We start from the raw sequence: 20118 nt of genomic DNA, 5'->3' as shown, positions 1-20118 counted from the left end.
GTTCTCCAAGTCCACAAAACACATATGGACTGGTTGGGCATGCTCCCATGAACCCTCAAATACTTGTGTATAAAGCTGGTCCAGTGTACCACGGCCAGGATAAAAACCTGATTGTTCCTCCTGGATCCTAGGTTCAACCATCGACCGGACTCCTCCTTTCCAGTACCCTGGCATAGACTTTCCCAGGAAGACTGAGAAGTGTAAAATAAAATAATTTAAAATAAAATAATTAAAGAAAAATAATTTTAATTTTGAATGATTTATTTCATGTAAAAAAATAGCAAAAATTGCTTTTTAAAATGTAATATAAAATAATTACAAGTAATAAATTTCTGGAATCTGATTAGGTAATACAGATTACTACCCAGCATAGGTAATTAAGAAATGTTTACGAATAAATAAATAAAAAATCTAAAGACTTAAAAAACAAAATAAAAACAATAATGAAAAAAAAAAGATTTGTCTTGTCAATCCTTTTAAGAGACAGTCCTCCTCTCCCCCTTGTATAAGTTTCTTTCCTCTGTTGAACAAAAAAGAATATATTGTAAAGAATGTTGAGGTGTTATAGCCAAAGTAGTTTCTACTATGAAGGTCAATAAGTATCAACAACAATAGTTTAACAGAAAAAAAAACTCATAGCGGTTTGAGGCTAAAATAACCAAACATTTATTTTTTTCTACCTCCAATTCTGAGAAAATACAGAAACAATGCAACCCAAAAGCCCTAGCTTAAAAGCTTGCTATTAAAGCTGTTCAGCCCACTATTGACTGAGAGAAGGAACAAAAACTGTGTACTCTGTGCAGCGTTTCAGCTAAATTTCAGTTAGGTTACACAAATGCTGAAGTGAAACATACATTAATTATGAGATTGAAGTGGAAATAAACAAAGTCTCATGTTTATCCACTCTCAGCAATGATGCACTAAACAGTCCCACTTTCAAAACAATTTAGGCAAAATTTTTAGGATTCATTTTATTTCCAAGACTGCAAGTATTTTTGAAAATGAATAAGGCAATGACCAGAAACCAGAGCAAATGTCATTGGCCCCATTAACTTCTTCTTTTGTTTAGTGATGTAAAACAAGAATGGTAGGTGTTGGGATAAAGTGTCACCTTGTAAGGATTGCATAGGAAGGATGTTCTTATTTGGCCAGGGAACATGAACATGTTTAGTCATATGAAAATCTAAGAGAATTTTTTCAGTTTCTCTGAATCTTTTTCCAGTCTATAATTTTCAAACTTTAAATAAAAAGGGTGATTTTGTTATATTAAAGAAATAATTGATTTTATGGCACCAGGTTAAACTTTCTGACAACTTTAAGGCACTTGTGTACATTAAAAATAAATAAAGGCCACAACTGAACATGAAGGATGGTCACCGAGGGGCATTCTTCAAAATTAAATAATGAATAGACTAAAACCTTTGAGTATGTGTGAGCCATTACGTGCAAGGTTTATATATTTATAACGACCTCAGAGGGTATAAGAGGTTGCAAGTCACTGGCATTGTATCTTTGTGGGTCACAGGCTAAAAAGTTTGGGAATTTTTCTTAACTCACCGTTGTCAAACTCCACAGCTCTACTTTTAGTGCATTTCAAATTAGATAAATCACACTTAAAAGGATACTTCGGAGTGAAAATATCATGACAACATCACGCCAATTTGAAGTTTCATTCCAAACCATAGTGGTCAAAACTGGCCATTTAATAGGACCTCTTGGAATTAAGGATTTTGAAAAGTTTAACTGATGGACACTTCGGGAAATTATCCATTGAGAGGGGAAGCCATTTGGTGTTACACACAGAGCTCATCACTATGATCTATTGTCTTCAGAGGGACCCTACAAAGGGATTATAAGGGCATAAGAATGAGCCCTTCAGAAAGAAATCCACCCACAGCTTTAACCCTACACTATAAAAAAATTACAGAAATTTACCATAAAATAGCAGATGTTACAATACAGAAATTTACCAGAAATTCAAAATTAAGGAAATTTCTGTAATTCAACATCCATCATTTTACAGTAAATTTCTGTAATTTAACTGCTGTTATTTTATGTTTTTTTCAGCACCCCAGCTGCAGGAAAAAAATGCAAATTAACTTTTTTTTAACACACCTGATCTAACTAATTTAGCCATGAAGGCTCGTTGAAACCTGCCGGTAAACAGTGAGTGTGTTGAAGCAGAGTTGGAACTTAACTGTTCAAGGCAGCAACCCTCAAATAACTGAGTTTGACAGTCCTGTATTAACTCTTCTGAAGCTCAAACATTTTTATAGTGTTGTCCAAATATGAATATAAACTACCTCTTCACACAAATAGCCCACGCTATCACACTATCACTAACACCATTACACCTCAGAATTTAAAGCAAAGTGCACTCCATAAGTCATCATTTTCTGGAAATCATGAGCTCTGAAATTTTTTCATCTCATTAAAAAAACCATATAAACACATAGGTATAGTGTAAAGGTGCTATAATACTTCTAAAATCTGGTAGCCTTTATGCCAAGTGGTATCAACATACATTTTTCAGTGATTGATCACAAGTGGCCGTTTAAACACATGACCATTTCCATCAACATGTATTCAAATGTGTTTCGAATGTTTGAGTAAAATGAAGCAAAGTATGAATACCTTGATTTGGTTGGAAACACTGTAGCATTAATGTTGTGTCTGACAGGAGTCATACAAGGATATGGACTCTTTACAGGTGCCGTATGTAAGTTTTGACTTTTTTAAAGCATAACAATATCTTAATATGTTTGCAGATATTTAAAAAAAACATGCTAAGTGAACATTCATGTTTATCTGAAAAACAATGCTCAAGTCAGATATTCTGCTTTGAAAATGTGCATTCAGTGCTCAAACCTCTATGTCTTTGTTTTGGTCATTTAACCCACCCAATGTCAGTTTAGCCAATTAAATTTCAGCACCTCGGGTTGCCTTGGTGGAAAACCGCGTATTTTATTAATTCACTCTGAAAGGCTGTCAAAATGTCCTTCCATGACAATAATATGACCTCCAGTGGACAGTAGCAGACTCCAAAATGAAACAGAGATACAGAGTTCCACAAGGTGGTTATCAATTAACTTATAATATAAATATTACAAACATGAACATTAGCTGAGCAGCTAATGTTGAACCAGATGAACCAGATGAAACACGATGGAAATTTAAATAAAGCCATTCAGAAGCACAGAATAGTGCATTAACTGCACTCCTACGAAAAGGTAAGGTTTATATTCCAATTAATACATAATAATGCTTTTTACCATTATTAAATGTAGATGCTGAATCACTGATGTTTTTGTTTACTCCGAGTCACAGTTCTGAAGTTCAATTTTAAACGGTTTGTTTCATTTTCAAGATCTAAGGTAAGCTATCTGCTGCTGCAGATAAATAAATGTCAATAAATGTCACCTAAAATGGCATTCAAAATCACATTATTAGCATTTAACACTGAATAAAGCACATGAGATGTACCTGAGGTAAACATTGTCAGTTTCCTGTTGTTAAGCAGAAAGAAATAGAAGCAGTTTCTAAAATATAAATTTCATGTGCTAGAACAAAAACTCCTTTTGATATGGAGAATATTCCTTCTATCACGTGGCATTGCTTTCATTGAGAACACAATTTGAATCAACCTTAAATCAAGCCTTTAGGCTTGATAGTTAGGCACACTTCTGTTGATGCCATCTATCTGTCAACCTGCGCTGGCTTGTTTTGAACCAGGCGTGCAATATCTACTTCAACCACTGGGTGTCAAACTTACATACTGCACCTTTAAAATCCCCCTTTTCAAGAGTCTGCACTGTCTATGGCACTGATCTGATTGATGTTTGTTATCACTACGCCCTTTCACACAGTGATACTACCCACATAGCAAAATTTCTCTGGCCCAGCTCTGGCCCACACAATCAGGTTTTGCTTGGCCCACATGCCGCAGTGAATTACGGTACATGACTGGACCAAATCTGGCTTCCAGACAAGAGCCAAACACAGACCATATCTGGGCCAAGTCTCAGCCAAGTTAATAACTCATAACTGGGCCTGAACTGGGCCAGATAGGTTGGTGTGTCACGATTGCAATGAAATTGATAAACCCATGGAGTGATGCGCTTTAGGCACACTCTGGGCACGCTTTTTCTCAAAGTGACCTGATTGGTAGAATTTTATTTCTTTACTTAAAAATGATTTTAGTGTATTTTAAATGTGGGTCAAGACTGGCCAAACTCACATGGCCCACTTATCAAATTTTTAAATCTGGGCCAAATTCTACGTTTTTCATCTGGCTCAAATCTTGTGTGCCGCCCTAAAAACGGTGCCACCTCTGCCAAACCCGGGCCATGTTTGGCCCACATGCTGTATGCCAGTGCCTGATGAATGCCTGCTGTGCCAGCTTTTTGCCAAATCTGGGCCAGAATTCTTTGCTACTAGGGTAGTCAGTGGCTGTAAAATTACTGGAACTTTATCAGTAAATTCAAAAATGCACCATTTACACAGGCAACAATCATCCATATTGTTTGTCCAAAAAAAAAAAAATAAAAAAAAAAATAATTATATATATATATATATATATATATATATATATATATATATATATATATATATATAATTGAATATAGTAAAAGAATGTGTCTTGTCTTACGGCAGAGGTGCTACCTGCAGCTAAAAACAGTTATATTTACACATCTGGCTACACAGAAGTGTGTGCACTGGACATGAGCAATTATGCTGATACATGGAAAAGTGTGTTGAACAACTCGATGAAGAAATGTGAACGGAGCACTTTCACATGTCGAGAGATTCATTTAAGCATGAGCTGCAGCCTGTGAGACCCTCTTTGAAATGAGAAACTTCCGGTGTTGTACCAAATTGTGTGTTTGCACATTACACAGTTGAGTGCAGCACTTGCAATTAAACTCACAGCGGTTTATCACAAGCATTTTATCAATGTTTTTTTGTTTTTTTCACAGTTGGCACAAATAAAAAACAAAGGAGCATTATCTAATTAACAACTTAATGTATCTGGACAAATTATTTTATTATTATAATTATTATTTTCCCTGTAAATATAATGAATGTATCATCAGCATCAGATTGTTTGATTTGCCCAGACTAGACATCTCACACCATCACACATTGCCAGAACTAATTTCCTGTTTTTATTGAATTTTTTCAAAAGGGCCTGTTCACACGTGATCTTTTTTTGGCAATGTACCGGTAGTTTTCAGTAAAAGTGTGCATGTGTGAAAGGGGCTATTCTGTAGGGCTTAAGGTGCATGTTGGAAACCAAATGTCCATTACTATGGTGGAATTTCAGCTTCTTTCCAGCCTTCTTAAATAGTAATATGAGAGTAATGATGTTGTCAGTTTTAATATCTCAAGTAACTACAGTGTTTGAAGGTTGAAACAGACATAACCAGGCAGCCAATGAGGACCACAGTTGGGCATTATGCTAAATTGTGACAAACCTACACAATTTCGTGTAGGAAGTGTCTGAGCTCTCCCACTCTTTTAAAGGTTTAAGAAACCCTCGAGTACTTTTTTGAGATTGTAACAGAGTTGTGTGTGTTGAGCATCATTAAGACAACGTTGGCACCAGTTCGCTTTAATTGTGGGAAAAACTGGAAAATTTTGAGCCTTTGTCAGCAAATTTTATCTTCTGGGTTTAAAATCATTATCGGGGCGGGATAAAAATCTGTGATAATGCACCTGTCTGAGGATTTGTATGTCCAGGGATGACATGTTGGTTTCTCAATATTATTCATAGAGTTTTCTTACGCTATGAGAAGACCCTGCTTCTTAATTATTCATGACCGCACATGCTTTATGGACAGACCTGCCAAGTTGTGAGACGACGAATGGCACGCAGTATATAAATGGTTGTAAAAAGTTGTGTCTGCTTCCATGACCCATGAGGTGTGTTGCATGGCATTCCCTGCAATGGTGTCAGGGCTACTGATACAGCCAACCTGTTTGTGTGTAGCAACTAGCAAGCCTTTTTGTCCGGAGAGCTGTACGAGAATGGGAGAGTGGCAGACTTTGACTTTTATCAGTTAAGTTTGTTACCATTCAGACACATCACCATGCTGCTGTGTTCGACTATATTTAAAATCCACTACATTTCCAGCCAGGGCTAAAGGTTGGAATAGATAGTGAATGAGACCTGCTGTAAGCTACTGTACTGCTCTAGACCTAGGGATTCAGCAGAAGGGAAGTCCTCATTATTTATAGTGTTTATTTACTTATTCATTCATTCATTTTCTTTTCAGCTTAGACCCTTTATTAATCTATGGTCGCCACAGCTAAATGAACCATCAACATATCCAACACATGTTTAACGCAGCGGATGCCCTTCCAGCCGCAACCCATCTCTGGGATGCATAGTGTTTATATAAACATGATTATAATAATAGAACAAATTGTGGTTATGTAGATATATTATATGAAATTACAAACAGTATATCATACATGTAACCGGGCATTTAAATACTGTTTATTTCTTTTGCATTTTAACTTTGTAAACAACAAAATCATGCCATCTCATGTTTTGTGTCAGAATTGTTATTGAGCCAACTGACAGTTGTACACCCCCTCTTTTTTCCCTGCTCTGCCCACTCCTCCCTTCTGCTCACAGCGCTCCACCGTAGACTTTAGAAAGAAGGGGGTTCATGACACTTTTTAGCAGGTATTTATTTTAAGCACACGTTAAAAAGTATGTAGCTGTTATATGAATGTGGAGTATGCAGAATAGATTTGATAGTTATCATTATCCTCTAACCTACAGGCATCAGTTGCATCACTTCACTGTTTGTAATGATTCATTTAAATATCAAAAAAATACTTTTAAGCAAAGATGTTCTAATCATGCATTAAGCCATTTTCATTATTTCCAATTATTTACTTTTTTCTTATATGTAGTTACTTATGGGCTTAATTTTCTATTGAAAAAAAAACTCCTTCACACTGCAAAAAACATGACGGTTTCATTATTGTGTGTTGTGCCAAGTACTGAGGTCTGTGTTTAATTTAGGTCACTCATGTTGTGAGTGCTGTGTATCTATGGCACAATAGCTGCTGTGTATCTATGGCACAATAGGCTACAGACAATAACAAAAAACTACTGTTGTTTACTTAAATGTTAAGGATACACTTTAAAGCATGGCTTACTTTGGTGGTGAATAAGTAAACTTTTAAACACACAGTTAAACATAATAAAACATTCAAGTGACAAAGATTAAGAAACAACGTTACTTCCACATAATTTGCATTTTACAGAACATGGTTAAGAGAATTTTATTTAGGCTATTTTCCCCCAGTATAGGGAAGTAATTTAGACATTGCTTTAATTAGATTACTGACAACTTGTTTTAGATGGTTTAGAATCTGTTATTTCTAAGTAACACGGGGACTTTACACTTGAGATATTTTGACCACACGGAGGAAAAACCGCAAATGTGGGTACTGGAACAAGCCCATGTATAAAGTACTTCACCTGCCACATCCGCCAACAACTCACACCCCACAGGAAGCCTGTTTGTTTACATCTCTGACTTTCATTGACCTGTAGATGGAGCCAGAGAATCTGGAAAGAACAGAGAGTCGGAAAGTAAATCCAGCCAATAATAACAGACACAATAAGTACTAGTCACATCGAGACTTTATGATGAGATCATTTCATATGCTATTTTAAATGAATCAGTAACTAATATGATATTTTAAATAAACAAGTAACTAAAGTAAACTAAAACTACTAGCTGTGCGTTGCTTGTGTCTCGGGACTGACCTCTGCTGGTGAACACTATTTATTGCTAGAGGGAAACATGGCTGCCAACAACAGTATCGAGTGGAGGGCCGTGTGCGAGAAATTTCGCCTTGCCCAAGAGCTTTCCGAAATAGAGTCGAAAAAAGACCCCGAGAATAACCCTTTCCGATCGAAATACAAAGCCAGAGATCTGCTGAAGGAAATCCACTGTTCTTTGAAAAAGATTGAAATCGAGGAGCAGGGCGAGGCTGGGGATGAAGCGGACTGTGAGTCCAGCCAAACGGCGGATGGTGAGCCGGAGGATGGTTTTGAGAAAACGTTCACTGGAGACTCTGCAGCCGGCCTGAGAGCGGCCAGGCTCGCGGTGCTGCAATATCATCTCGGCGTGAACCACATAGAGACGGAGGAGCTGTCGGCTGGAGAGCTGCACCTCATGGTCTGCATGAAGCTCATTGACAAGTGCACCACAACACGGGAGAACGTCTCCTTATTTATACATGTCCGGGTAAATACACACTAACGTTACATGGATTATTATTTTCTAAAAAAGCCTGGTATGGCTCAATAAACGTGCTTATCTTGCTGGTTAACGTATGACGATTGTGTTTTTGACAGAATCAGCTCGGCATTTTGTGGGCGGGAAGAGATGAGATTGAAAAAGCACAAGGATTTCTGGAGATTGCCGAAACAATGTATTTGGTCTACATGAAAGAGGTGTGTTATGTGTGTTTGTTTGATTGTGATACGTTTCATTTAAAAACCATGTGAGCTTCAGCTGTCAAAGTCTTCCTTACCATCAACAACTGCATTTTGAGCGTCAGATGCGAGTTCCACATGACGTTGCTATGACGTATTGAGGTAAAGTTAGTTTTACATTCACACAGTCGGACTTTCTCCTAATAATATTTCACAAAAAATATTGTTTACAAATTCTGAATAGTGAAAATCATATTAGCAACCAATGACACTGAAAACCTTACCTAAATCTTTAGCACAGCCAAGAGCCTGGCATAGCCTTTACACTTGAATGAGTGAAATTTGGTAATCTGGGAGCTCCAGCTGTATTGATTAGATTTATCAATGTGTAAATCTAAATTAAACTATTTAATAACAACTTGAATCAGAAATTATGGCTTTATGATATTTAGCTGTACCCACAGTGGACCAGCAATTAAAATGGATCTACTGGAATGAGCTCTAGGCGCCATCTTCTGTCAAGATGCACAACCTTGTAAGTGTACACTAATGCAGTGCATTGTGGGACTGAATGAGTGCACTTGATAATCACTAGCTGCGTCCCAAATGGCACACTATGCACTATGTACTTATGCACTTACACACTCAACAGCATAGTATATGTATGTAGTGTCGTCCCAAATGAAACACTACGCAGAAATTCAAACCGCTTCCCTGATGAAGTTTGACGGTTTCCAAATAAATGACCAAACAACCACATAATACCTGCCGTGAGTATAACCTCATTCACTATCGGGAGGTGGTATAATCTCTCTCAGAGGAGAATTTTGCTTTCATAATCCAAAATAAATATATCCAACATGTGCGCCCGATGGCTCCGCCCCTCCCGCTACCATAAGTAAGGCAGCGACTGTGAAGTGCGTGAAGTGTCCATCATTACACACTTAATTTTATCTGTTGAATAAGTGCATCATCCGAGTAATTAGAGCGCACTTATTATTTTTAGAGTTTTCAGTGTGAACGCACTACTTACACTATTTATACTACAAAATGGCGTAGAATAGTGCATAAGTATGTGATTTGGGACGCACCTACTGTCTGTTTACTCAGATGGGGTATGTGCACACAAACTTTTAATTTCAGTCAGGCCCAGGGCTTCTGGTGAATTTTCATCCCATACAAAAGATCTGATATCATTAAAAAACAAGGATCTTCAATGCCTAGCTGAGATAAGATATAAATTGGGTATCAGACCAAAAAAGAAGCACTGCATTTAATTATATTTTGCCACACCATGTCTTTAAAATATGGAAATTAATTTTACCCAGTATTTTCAATGGAGCGTCTGTGCTGGCCTGCTGCTAATGACGGCACCTGCGTTTAAACGGTCTCTTTTTATGCATTAACAACCAAATGAATGCTTAAGTCTAATAAAATGATTATATTTGAATTAACCTTATGAAATTGAAAATAGTCACATAAACCTGTCATCAGAAGTTCATCATTAGCTGTAAAACACTAGCTGTGCATACAGCCCAATCAGCCCCAATGATGTGGGGGCAGTGTTGCCAGGTAAAGCTGATTTTTCCAGCTCAAAAGCTGTCGGAAATGCACATAAAACTCCCAAAATATTATATTAAAATTTTATTTTATTTAATTTAAATCAAAATTAACCTGGTTACTTTAACTGTCATAATTTTTAACCATACAGTAACCAACACCTGCAGTCACAGAACCAGAACATAACTGGATCACATCGAAACACTGCCTTCCTCTCACCAACACACTGCACTTAATGTTAGAGTATGTTTTTACGAAACGGGGTATAAATTTGTCCTATTTGGTGTTTTAAATCCTTTTGAACATAATTAGGGGCTGCTTGTCAATCAGACAACGCTTCTGTTTGTTCTTGCTGTTAATTGTGGAAAAAAAAGATCAATATAATTGTTATGATAAAGTGCTGTGAGTTTAACTGCAGGTGCTGCGTAATGCGTGTGCACGCGAAGGCGAGTCAGATTTGTCCTTGGACTTTCTTTCCCCTCCTCTTGCGGGTGGGCCCACTCGGCTTGCACTATGTACCAGTCACTACTAACTGAATGGAGTAGGAGCACACAGTTATGTTTTGTTGAATATTAAAGTTGCATATAAAAGTTATGTTTTTTTAAACCTCCCAAATTTTGTCAAAAATTTTTTTCTTTTACCCGCACTATCAAATACAAACTGCCTAATTGGGCGGGAAATTACCCGATCTGGCAACACTGGTGAGGGATGATTTAGGACCTTGCTTAACGTCTGTGAATTTTCGTTGATATTGTGAGAGTCAGTTACTATTCGCGGAGAATATAGAAATCATAAGTGACATAACACTATATCTTCTCTTTCACAAAATTACTAGTGACTAACAAAACAGTAGAAGGTATAAAAATAGTAGTATAAATAGATCAATCAAATCTATGTTTAAAGGGTAGACATGTTAAAGATTAGCTGCTGCAGATCTGAGTAATGGCAGAGCAGTAGCTTTAGCTATTGTGCTGATCTTGGCAAAGGGAGGCAGGTATGTATTCCAGTGGCTTTGGCTCCATAAACTGAACAAAATGTGTTGAGTGGTCCCTAAGACTGAAGCTGATAACCACTATACTAAACACCTTTAATAAAGGAGAAAGGTAAGTCGTATTAAAATGGTAATGTGGAAATAATAATAATGAAAAGAAATATACACAATCAAAATAAAAAATAAAACTATAAGATGTTGTTTGTATCTTTAGATACAATATTTTGTAATATATTGATTTTATGTGAATTTACAGTTTTCCATGCCTCAGTTTTCTTTTTGTAAATTAATTATCGATATGCCGTAGTTGCTCGTTTCTTATTGGCGTGACAATTATTTCTAACAAAACTAAAGTAAACAGCACTGAATTTTGCATAGATACACAAATTGGAGTACATTTACATTTTTAAAAATAGCTTTTATTACCATGCATATTTATAATTCATATTACAGAGGTTTCTATAATTATGTCTGATTCACTCAACGATATGGGCTGAATGTAGCTGCATGAGCTTTTTGGTCTATTTGTGAATTTATTCATTATATAATAATATAATACACAATTATATATTTTTTTCCTCCATATAGCTCTTTAAAATTATTTTCCCTAAATTCTGTTATATTTATTTTACCAAATAACAATCATTTAGTACAGAGATGCCCAAAGTTGGCACAAGGTAACCTTTGATTTGGCCCGCCATCCCATCTGAAAAGAGAGGGAGAATGTTGGTGGTTGGGGCGAATGTCCTTGACAGATGACGTCATTTTGAAATTTAAATTTACAGTAATCTTTTGTTTCTTAGTTTAATTGCTGAGCTACAAAAAACGCAACTGAAGTTAAATGATTCAATTAAATGTTGTAAATGAATTAGACTTTTAAAAAGTAAATATTGTCACTTGACAAACAGTACATCTGACATCTACGAGCATATCAAAGTAAAGGCAGGTGCAGCTCAACTAGTGCATTCAACATTGAGCTCCATTGTGTTATAAATGGAAATGTTTATGTTTTTACTGTAAATAGCTTATTATAAAATGTTAAAAGCAATGCTGCATTAGATATTAAATACAATTCGAATCAACGTTATCTTTTGTTTATACTATCGAATAAATGAGGCAATTCCCCTTGGCAAGTTTAATGTAACAGGTTGGTATATTTTTAGCTTACAACCCTCAGTCAAGTTTTGTTTTTGACCCTTTATAGGAAAAAGTTTGGGCACCCCTGATTTAGTTTAAACAAAAATACAATTATAACAATTGAATGTTTTTCCATTTAATACTTTTAATTGTTGTGATTCTACCCTAATTTTCTACAACACAAAAATCACAGGGCACTAATAGCCATTTTTGTCTCTCTATGGGTATCAGTAAATGATATGAGATTTGTGTTTTGTTTGCTTTATGCACATTAGGATGGTCAACCACCCCTGGATCTTCAAGACTTTTTTGTGCCAGAAGGAGAAGAATTATCCCAACAAGAGAAGATTAGAAGGTAACATCCCTCTCTTTAAATATACTCAATAAAATTACTATGAACCAGGAGTATTTTAACCCCTGTTTTCCCCATATGTGCTGAATAGGTTTGAAATGGCATATACGCACACGCTGTATTACCTGGCTCAAGTGTACAAGAATCTGCAGCAGTATGAGAGAGCTGCACAGTACTGTCACAGCACCCTACAGAGACAGCTGGAGTACAAGCAGTTTGCGCCTCTGGAGTGGGCCATTAATGCAGCCACACTGTCACAGTACTACATCACCAAGGTACAATTCATATACAGGCTGACTAAAAGAAGTATTGCAGTAATTAACAATTGTGTGGTCCATTGAGTTTATGTATCTCATTCGCTTCAGATCAGTTTTGTTAACATGCTTACACGGTTAACTATTTCCTGTATAATCTATGTATCTTACTGTAAATTAATTAAAGCAAAAATACCACATTTACTGTTTGTAGACATAGATATATGATATTAGAATTGATGATGGGTCACAGTTTTCTAATATTGACCAATTTAAATTTCTAGGACATTGGCTCGATACTGAACTGTCCTTTATATCCCGTATCGATTTTATAATTCAAAAGTACAATAATACAAATTAATAATGAAGTTATAGAAAGAGTGTATGCAATTAAGTTTCTTGGTGTTGTATTGGATTATAAAATTTGATGGAAACTGCAAATAAATAATGTGATATCAAAATTAGTAAAAACTGTAGCAATAGTGTATAAAGCAAGATTTATCATGGAAAATAAATCAATGTATATATTATATAACACACTTATGTTGCCATACATGAGTTATTGTGTTGAAATTTGGCAGAATACATATAAATCTAACTTACGATCCATATGTACAATGCAGAAAAGGTAATATGTATGTACAATGCAGAAAAAGTAATTCGACTAATAGAACATGTCGGGTATTTAGAGCATACAAATCTTTTATTTTTTAAATTAAAGATACTTAAGTTCAATGATTTAGTTAAGTTTAAAACAGCACAATTTATGTTTAAAGCTAGGAATAAACTACTTCAGAAATGTATACAAAAGTTTTTTGAAGAACGACAAGGGGGGTATAATCTGAGAGAACTCAATTTTAGGAGGTTGAAAACAAGAACAACTTTAAAAAGTTTGTGTATGTCTGTACGTGGTGTAAAACTATGGAACAGTCTAGATCAGACTCTAAAACAACGTCAGGATATTAATCAATTTTAAAAAACTGTATAAATATATCTTAAAGGAATATGATGATGAAGGTTATTGAAAAGGATAAAAAGAGAAAGGTGTGATAATTTAATTAATGGCTATTTGCAATTTTTTCTATTTGCAGTACTATGTATTTTTTTCTTTATTTTCTTCTTTGGGTCTATGTTACAAAATGAAAAGGTACAAATGGAATCAAACATATTATTTGTCAAAGATGCCAAATGGATCAAATTTGTTTCATGTACAAAAAAGAGATAGGTAAAAGAATAAATAAGTTTAAGTAATAAACAAATGATGTATGGGGTAATGGGGTGGGAGAATAATAAGCTTATGCTTCATCCCGCTCCATTTTCGACCTTGTTGAAATGTATTTCTTTTTGATAATGATATTTTATGTATCATATTTTTTGTTTGAAAATAAATAAATCAAATCAAATAAATCAAATAATTTAAAAGTCATTTCAGCGTTTAGGTTCTCTTTATCGTAGTATTGTTTTTTTTTATTTCGAGTAAGCAAAAAAATATTTCTCAATTAATTTTCTCTATTATTGATTATGCTGATATTTTTTATAACGATACATCTGATGTTAATTTAAAACCTTTAAATACTCTTCAACTCTTTATGAAGGTTTGTTTTTAGATTAAGATAGATCCTATCATTTAATATTATACAAATCTTTAGCTTGCTTTAACCTAAGTTCCGTTTGTGTACTTCTTAGGGACCCCCTCGAAAATGAGATCATCTCAAGGGGCTATAACTATTTCTAAACTTCTAGCTTTAAATGTCTGTAAGGTAACTTCGTAAAATTATCTTAGTGTCTTCTTCAATAATTGACTGAAATGGAATATACAGGTTGACAATCTCAGCTGAAAGCTTCAACAACGACTGTATTTTTTACGTTGTCTGAGAATTCATGTAGTGGATCAAAATTGTATGATCATATTTTATCACACTATTTATTAAGAGAGCCTAATAAGGTGCGGCATCACAACCTGATCCGCAACTGTGTAGCTGAGAACTAAATTGGTTCATTTGATTTACACTGCTTGGAAAATTATTGGTGTATCAGAACAGATGACACTGCAGCATATTAATAAATAGGCCAGTTGTTACCTTCGGGGAAAAGGTTTAGAGTTCCTTACTGTAAATTAAATGGGTATAAAAACTCTTTTTGTATCCAGTGAGTTTTAAGCTATTAAATAGTGGTGGCTTGGATTGATAGTATTTCTATCGTGAAGAAAATTGTGTAGATTTCTTTATTTAAATACACATCTGTTTTTGTGTGTTCGTAATGTTTTTATATGTATGTGACGACTGCAGCTGAGAGCAAGAGCCCTAACAGGGACAATAAAGTCTTACCCTACTTTATTTATCTTGCTGTACATGTATTTGCAGTGCTGTATATCTTTACAGTAAAATAAAGTAATTTTCACTGCGGAAACTTTAAAATACAGTAACAATAACAATAACTGCCTATAGTTTCTTACAGTTCATATTACAGTTAAATACTGTGCAATTTGCAAAAATCATTAACAGGGTAATTGGTTGGATGTATTCAAAAATGGTTCGTCAACTGTTTAACTTAAGGAGACGTTTTTTTTTTTAAATACAAATTACAAGCATTATAATAAGTCCTGTAGGATGTAATGAATGTGACAACTCCCATGATTCCATGCTCAATTACATCATCAAACTGCCTTTGTTTTCTTGTGAATAATCGCCCTCTAGAGGCTAAAACGACCAACTGTGCCTATAGATAATATATATATTTTTTGCCAGTTAGTTTTTTAGGTATCTTGACATTTTGATCATGTTCAGAATAATTTGAGGTATCTCTCTGTTTTTGTTATGGCATAGACCCGATATATGGAGGCTCGTCATTGTTTGGCTGCTGCCAGTGTCATCGCTAACCTTGCTGGAGAAATCCCCTCAGAGGCAGCTGCCAAAGAAAGTGAGTTTCGATCTGGTGTTTGACTGTACATTCTTTTATATTATTGGATATTGTGTATTTCCCGGCATTTTTCTTTTCTGTATGATGTGCCGAGGTTGATAAATGAAAACAGAAGTCCCTAATTTTAGTCTGTTCCCTAGTGAACTCATAGTGAAACTTTCACTGTAATGATACTGTTTTTGATTGTAATTCTTCTGAAACAGTGGCGTTTGGGCCAGTCCGTCTGTTATTGTAACACTCATGTATGCGGTTGTTTTATGTTGCACCAGATCCTGAGGTTGTACAAAACCTACATATTTTACAAGAGGGAAGAGGCCTTTTTTTAGTCAAATATGTCAAAATCTAACGTTTATTGACTGTGAACAATATTTTGTTAGTAAAGTTTTTTGAAGATTATTGATTTTTGGGAAACCCTATATATCTATAAACGTGTTAATTGTCACTTTTAAAGACTGAATTTTTCACTTTGCTGAATAAAGGTATTAGTTTAAAATAAAATCTGTTGAACAATACTATACCAGTAAATATCATTAGTCTTCTTTAGGACTTCTCTATTCATTCTATTTTCATTCTATATTTGTTTATTAAGTTTAATATTTTTTCCTCTTGAGATATAAAGTAAAGATAAACTACTTCTGCCACAAAAAAAAAGCACTTCACTGTTTAAACTAAATATTTACTAAATATTTACACTCACCTGCCACTTATTTAGGTACCCCTTACCTAGTACCGGGTTGGACTGTCTTTTGCCTTCAGAACTGCCTTAATCCTTCATGGCATAGATTTAACAAGATACTGGAAATATTTCTCAGAGATTTTGGTCCATATTGACATGATAGCATCATTCAGTAGCTGCAGATTTGTCAGCCGCACATCCATGATGCAAATTTCCTGTTCCACCACATACCAAAGGTGCTCTATTGGATTGATATCTGGTGACTGTGGAGGCCATTTGAGTACATTGAACTCATTGTCATGTTCAAGAAACCAGTCTGAGATGATTTGTACTTTATGACATGGCGCGTTATCCTGCTGGATAAGTAGCCATCAGAAGACGGGTACACTGTCATCATTAAGGGATGGGAATAAAATTCTGACCCTACAATCTGAATGTCGCGGCAGAAATCGAGACTTATCAGACCAGGCAACGTTTTTCCAATCCTCTATTGTCCAACTTTGGTGTGAATTATAGCCTCAGTTTCCTGCTTCTAGCTGACAGGAGTGGCACCCAGTGTGGTCTTCTGCTGCTGTAGCCCATTCACCTCAAGGCTGGACATGTTGTGTGTTCAGAGATGCTCTTCTGCAGACCTTGGTTGTAACAAATCGTTATGTGAGTTACTGTTGCCTTTTTATCAGCTCGAACCAGTCTAGCTATTCTCTTCTGACCTCAGGCATCCACAAGGCATTTGCGCCCATAGAACTGCCATTCACTGGATATTTTCTGTTTTTTTCACACCATTTTCTGTAAACCCTAGAGATGGTTGTGTGTGAAAATCCCAGTAGATCAGCTGTCTCTGTAATACTACGACCAGCCTGTCTGGTTCCAACAACCATGCCACGTTCAAAGTCACTTAAATCACCTTTCTTCCCCTATCTCATGCTCAGTTTGTACTGCAGCAGATCATCTTGACCATGTCTACATGCCTAAATGCATTGAATTGCTGCCATGTGATTGACTGATTAGACATTTGCGTTAACAAGCAGTTAAACAGATGTACCTAATAAAGTGGCCAGTGAGTGTATATCATTTAAAATAAAGGTACAGTTCACCCGAAATTGTCAGTGTAAACACGTAAGGCAAAACTAATAGTAAAAAGAAAAGTAGCTATATTTAAAATGTTGAAAAAAATGTAAAAAGCCTGAATTGCATTTGCTGATACATTTCCATGAATTGCTGTGGCTTTTTTCCAAAGGTGAGGCTGAAAGTGAAAAACGTGAAGAGCTCCTGCAGAAGCGAGCTGAAATTGCCAGATGCTGGATCAAATATTGCCTTAATTTGTTGCAAGATGCTAAAAAACTTCTTGAGGTACAGTAGCCATGCTTTTTTAAATGACATTTTTATATAATTTAAAGTCGTCTTTAAGTAATATCCATTACTGCACAGGATAACATTGGAGAACTAGACTTGGACCGTCAGGATGAACTAAAGAGAGCACGTCGAAATGAAGAGGAAGAAAAAGAGAAGGGAAGAAAAAGCGCCATCCTTTTTGGTTCAAGCGATACCTTCGACTCCATTTGCAGCCTGGAAGAGAAAGTAAGTAGCATGCTTCCACTGGAGTTTGAAGAAGCCCGTAGCATCTTCCTGGTGGGTCAAAGCTATGTCACCCAAGCCAAAGAGTATTTCGCGATGGATGGTCACGTGACAGATCACATTGAGATCTTGCAGGACCATAGTGCGCTCTTTAAAGTCCTGGCCTTCTTTGAAGAAGATCTGGAACGACGCTGTAAGATGCACAAACGCCGCGTCGACATGCTGGAGCCTATCTGCAAGGATCTGAACGCTCAGTACTATTTGTTAATCTGCCGGCAGCTGCAGTTTGAACTTGCCGAAACCTATTACGAGATGATGGACCTGAAGCTGGCGGTGGCCGACAAGCTGGATCAGCCAGATGTGCACACCATTAAGAAGTTCAACCACTTGTGCTCGTCCTCCATGAAGTATTATCAGATGTTCCTCGACTCCACTCGTTCACCAGAGGGCAAGTTTCCCGAAAAGCTGGAGGATGACCTGCTGAGGCCGGCGCTGGTCGCCAAATTCCGTGTCGCCAGATTACACTCCAAGCTCATTTCCAGTAATCTGGCCACCCAAATGGAGAATCTCAGTCTTTCACTGGAGTCCTACAACTTCGTAGTGCAGTACTGCGAGGAGAATCCAGAAGCCAAGAACGCTGTAGAAACCGAGCTAGAGCTGAGTATGGAGATGGTCTCCCTGCTCCCTCTGAAGATCAACAGAATTCGATCCACTCTGGCCTCCTCCAACTGAAATGGTGAATGGTGGCCTTTTACATAAATATGAACACCTGACAAATGTACACTACCCCTTGCTCCATACCAGACCTATACAGTAGATGCATCTAATGCACTTTCACTGGAGCGCCTGTAAGAAACTCTTCCAGCCTCTGTGACAGTAACAGTAAACTCAGTAAACAGTAAACAGTTCACTCTTGTGAACCGATGTCACTGCATGATTTACAGTCACTAATTTATTTCCAATGTGCAATTTTATTTTAAGCAGAGAAATGTTTGATTGTTATGTTCAGAACGAATATGTAAGATATAACTGTACTAATAAAGCATTTTATGTCAATAAACAAGCAAAACAAACAGTTGCCACTCTTCCGTTTGTCTTAGAATAATCACTTTCAAGGACTGTCTGTTTACTCTTATTTGGTCAAATCTTTAAATGGTTAGTTCACTCAAAAATGAAAATGATGTTTTTAATTGGTCACTCTTAAGTTGTTCCAGTCCCCTGAGACTTCAGAAAAGCAACCAGAAACAGTCCATGTGACTTCAGTGGTTCACTAATCATATGAAGCTTAAAAAAGGATTTTCTTTTTCTGCCAAAAAGAAAATGAAATAGGAATCTGCTTGCCTATATCTTCTCTTCGGCAAGTAGCCAGCGTAAGCATTCTCATCCTGCATCTTATGGGCATCATGACTTATGGCCATTAGAGGCAGTACTGTAGCACAACACACAGGCATATTGCCCATTTAAGAGTGCACCCTGGTCTTATACAGAAGGTATAAGGAAACAGTAATTTTACATGTTTTTTGACACTCATAACTGTTCTTGGAGCTTCGTAAGATTACAGTTGTACCACTGATATGTTTTGACAGTGTTTTTGGTTCCATTTCTGAACTTTACACATCTTGCTGATTATGGAGTGTCAGAGAACTCTTGGATTTCATCTAAAATATTTTAAATTGTGTTAAGATGAACAAAGGCCTCAGGAGATTGGAACGAAATGAGGGTGACTAATGAAAGCATTTTGAAGTGAACTATTTACTTCAAGTTGAACCAAAGTGAACCATTTAAAGGGTGTGAGGAAAATCAACTTTAGTAAGCTGTTTGGACAGAACAGTGTGTAGGAACGTCGTGTCCACAGTCATATTGGGGTGATATAAACCCAACAAGTCCCTTTTTTATTTTCTGATATTAAAATAGGACCCAAATCCCAGTGATTTTGAGGCCCACCGCAACATGACCTAAGAGTGCGGTTTTCCCCGCCCACCAAATTGATTGACATGTTTCTATAATAACATGTATACACATGTCCACGGAACATTTTTTAGAAAATAAACTGGGATCAAAATATCTGTTTCAAATCTCTGGGATTATTATAAGTTTAAAACGTTTTTTTAAATCAGAGCATGTTTGTAAAGACTAAAATGACTGCAAACGGCATTTGTGTGAGACTCATCATTTCGAAAAGCCTTGAAT

The 20118-nt window shown here is 36.2% G+C and overlaps 1 protein-coding gene and 1 long non-coding RNA gene across 3 annotated transcripts; one reads left to right on the top strand and one right to left on the bottom strand.

Annotated features, from left to right (window-relative positions):
• Positions 1 to 645: 645 nt before the first annotated feature.
• On the bottom strand, positions 646 to 8234 carry LOC147841058 (uncharacterized). The gene is made up of 3 exons (XR_015505951.1): positions 7790 to 8234; positions 4742 to 7588; positions 646 to 4263 (listed from the first exon to the last, which is right to left on the bottom strand). It is a non-coding gene; the product is annotated as an uncharacterized LOC147841058 (long non-coding RNA).
• On the top strand, positions 7804 to 19003 carry kifbp (kinesin family binding protein). Of its 2 annotated transcripts, none has more exon segments than NM_001013462.4 (7): positions 7804 to 8273; positions 8384 to 8482; positions 12428 to 12507; positions 12596 to 12779; positions 15584 to 15677; positions 17591 to 17703; positions 17782 to 19003. In NM_001013462.4, coding segments are annotated over 7 exon segments (1896 nt in total). In that variant the 5' UTR covers positions 7804 to 7826; the 3' UTR covers positions 18661 to 19003.
• Positions 19004 to 20118: the final 1115 nt, after the last annotated feature.

This window comes from Danio rerio, chromosome 13, assembly GCF_052040795.2.
Source record: "Danio rerio strain M-AB ecotype USA chromosome 13, GRCz13ab, whole genome shotgun sequence".
NCBI classification, from domain to species: Eukaryota; Metazoa; Chordata; class Actinopteri; order Cypriniformes; family Danionidae; genus Danio; species Danio rerio.
This window is presented reverse-complemented; position numbering and strand designations above follow the sequence as displayed.

Bases quoted from the DNA above. Each gene is read 5' to 3' on its own strand.
- kifbp (XM_087277237.1), top strand. From the start codon at position 12,603: ATGGCATATACGCACACGCTGTATTACCTGGCTCAAGTGTACAAGAAT. The intron at 12,780-15,583 runs GTACAATTCATA...GTTATGGCATAG, and splicing joins CACAGTACTACATCACCAAG to ACCCGATATATGGAGGCTCG. The intron at 15,678-17,590 runs GTGAGTTTCGAT...TTTTTTCCAAAG, and splicing joins AGAGGCAGCTGCCAAAGAAA to GTGAGGCTGAAAGTGAAAAA.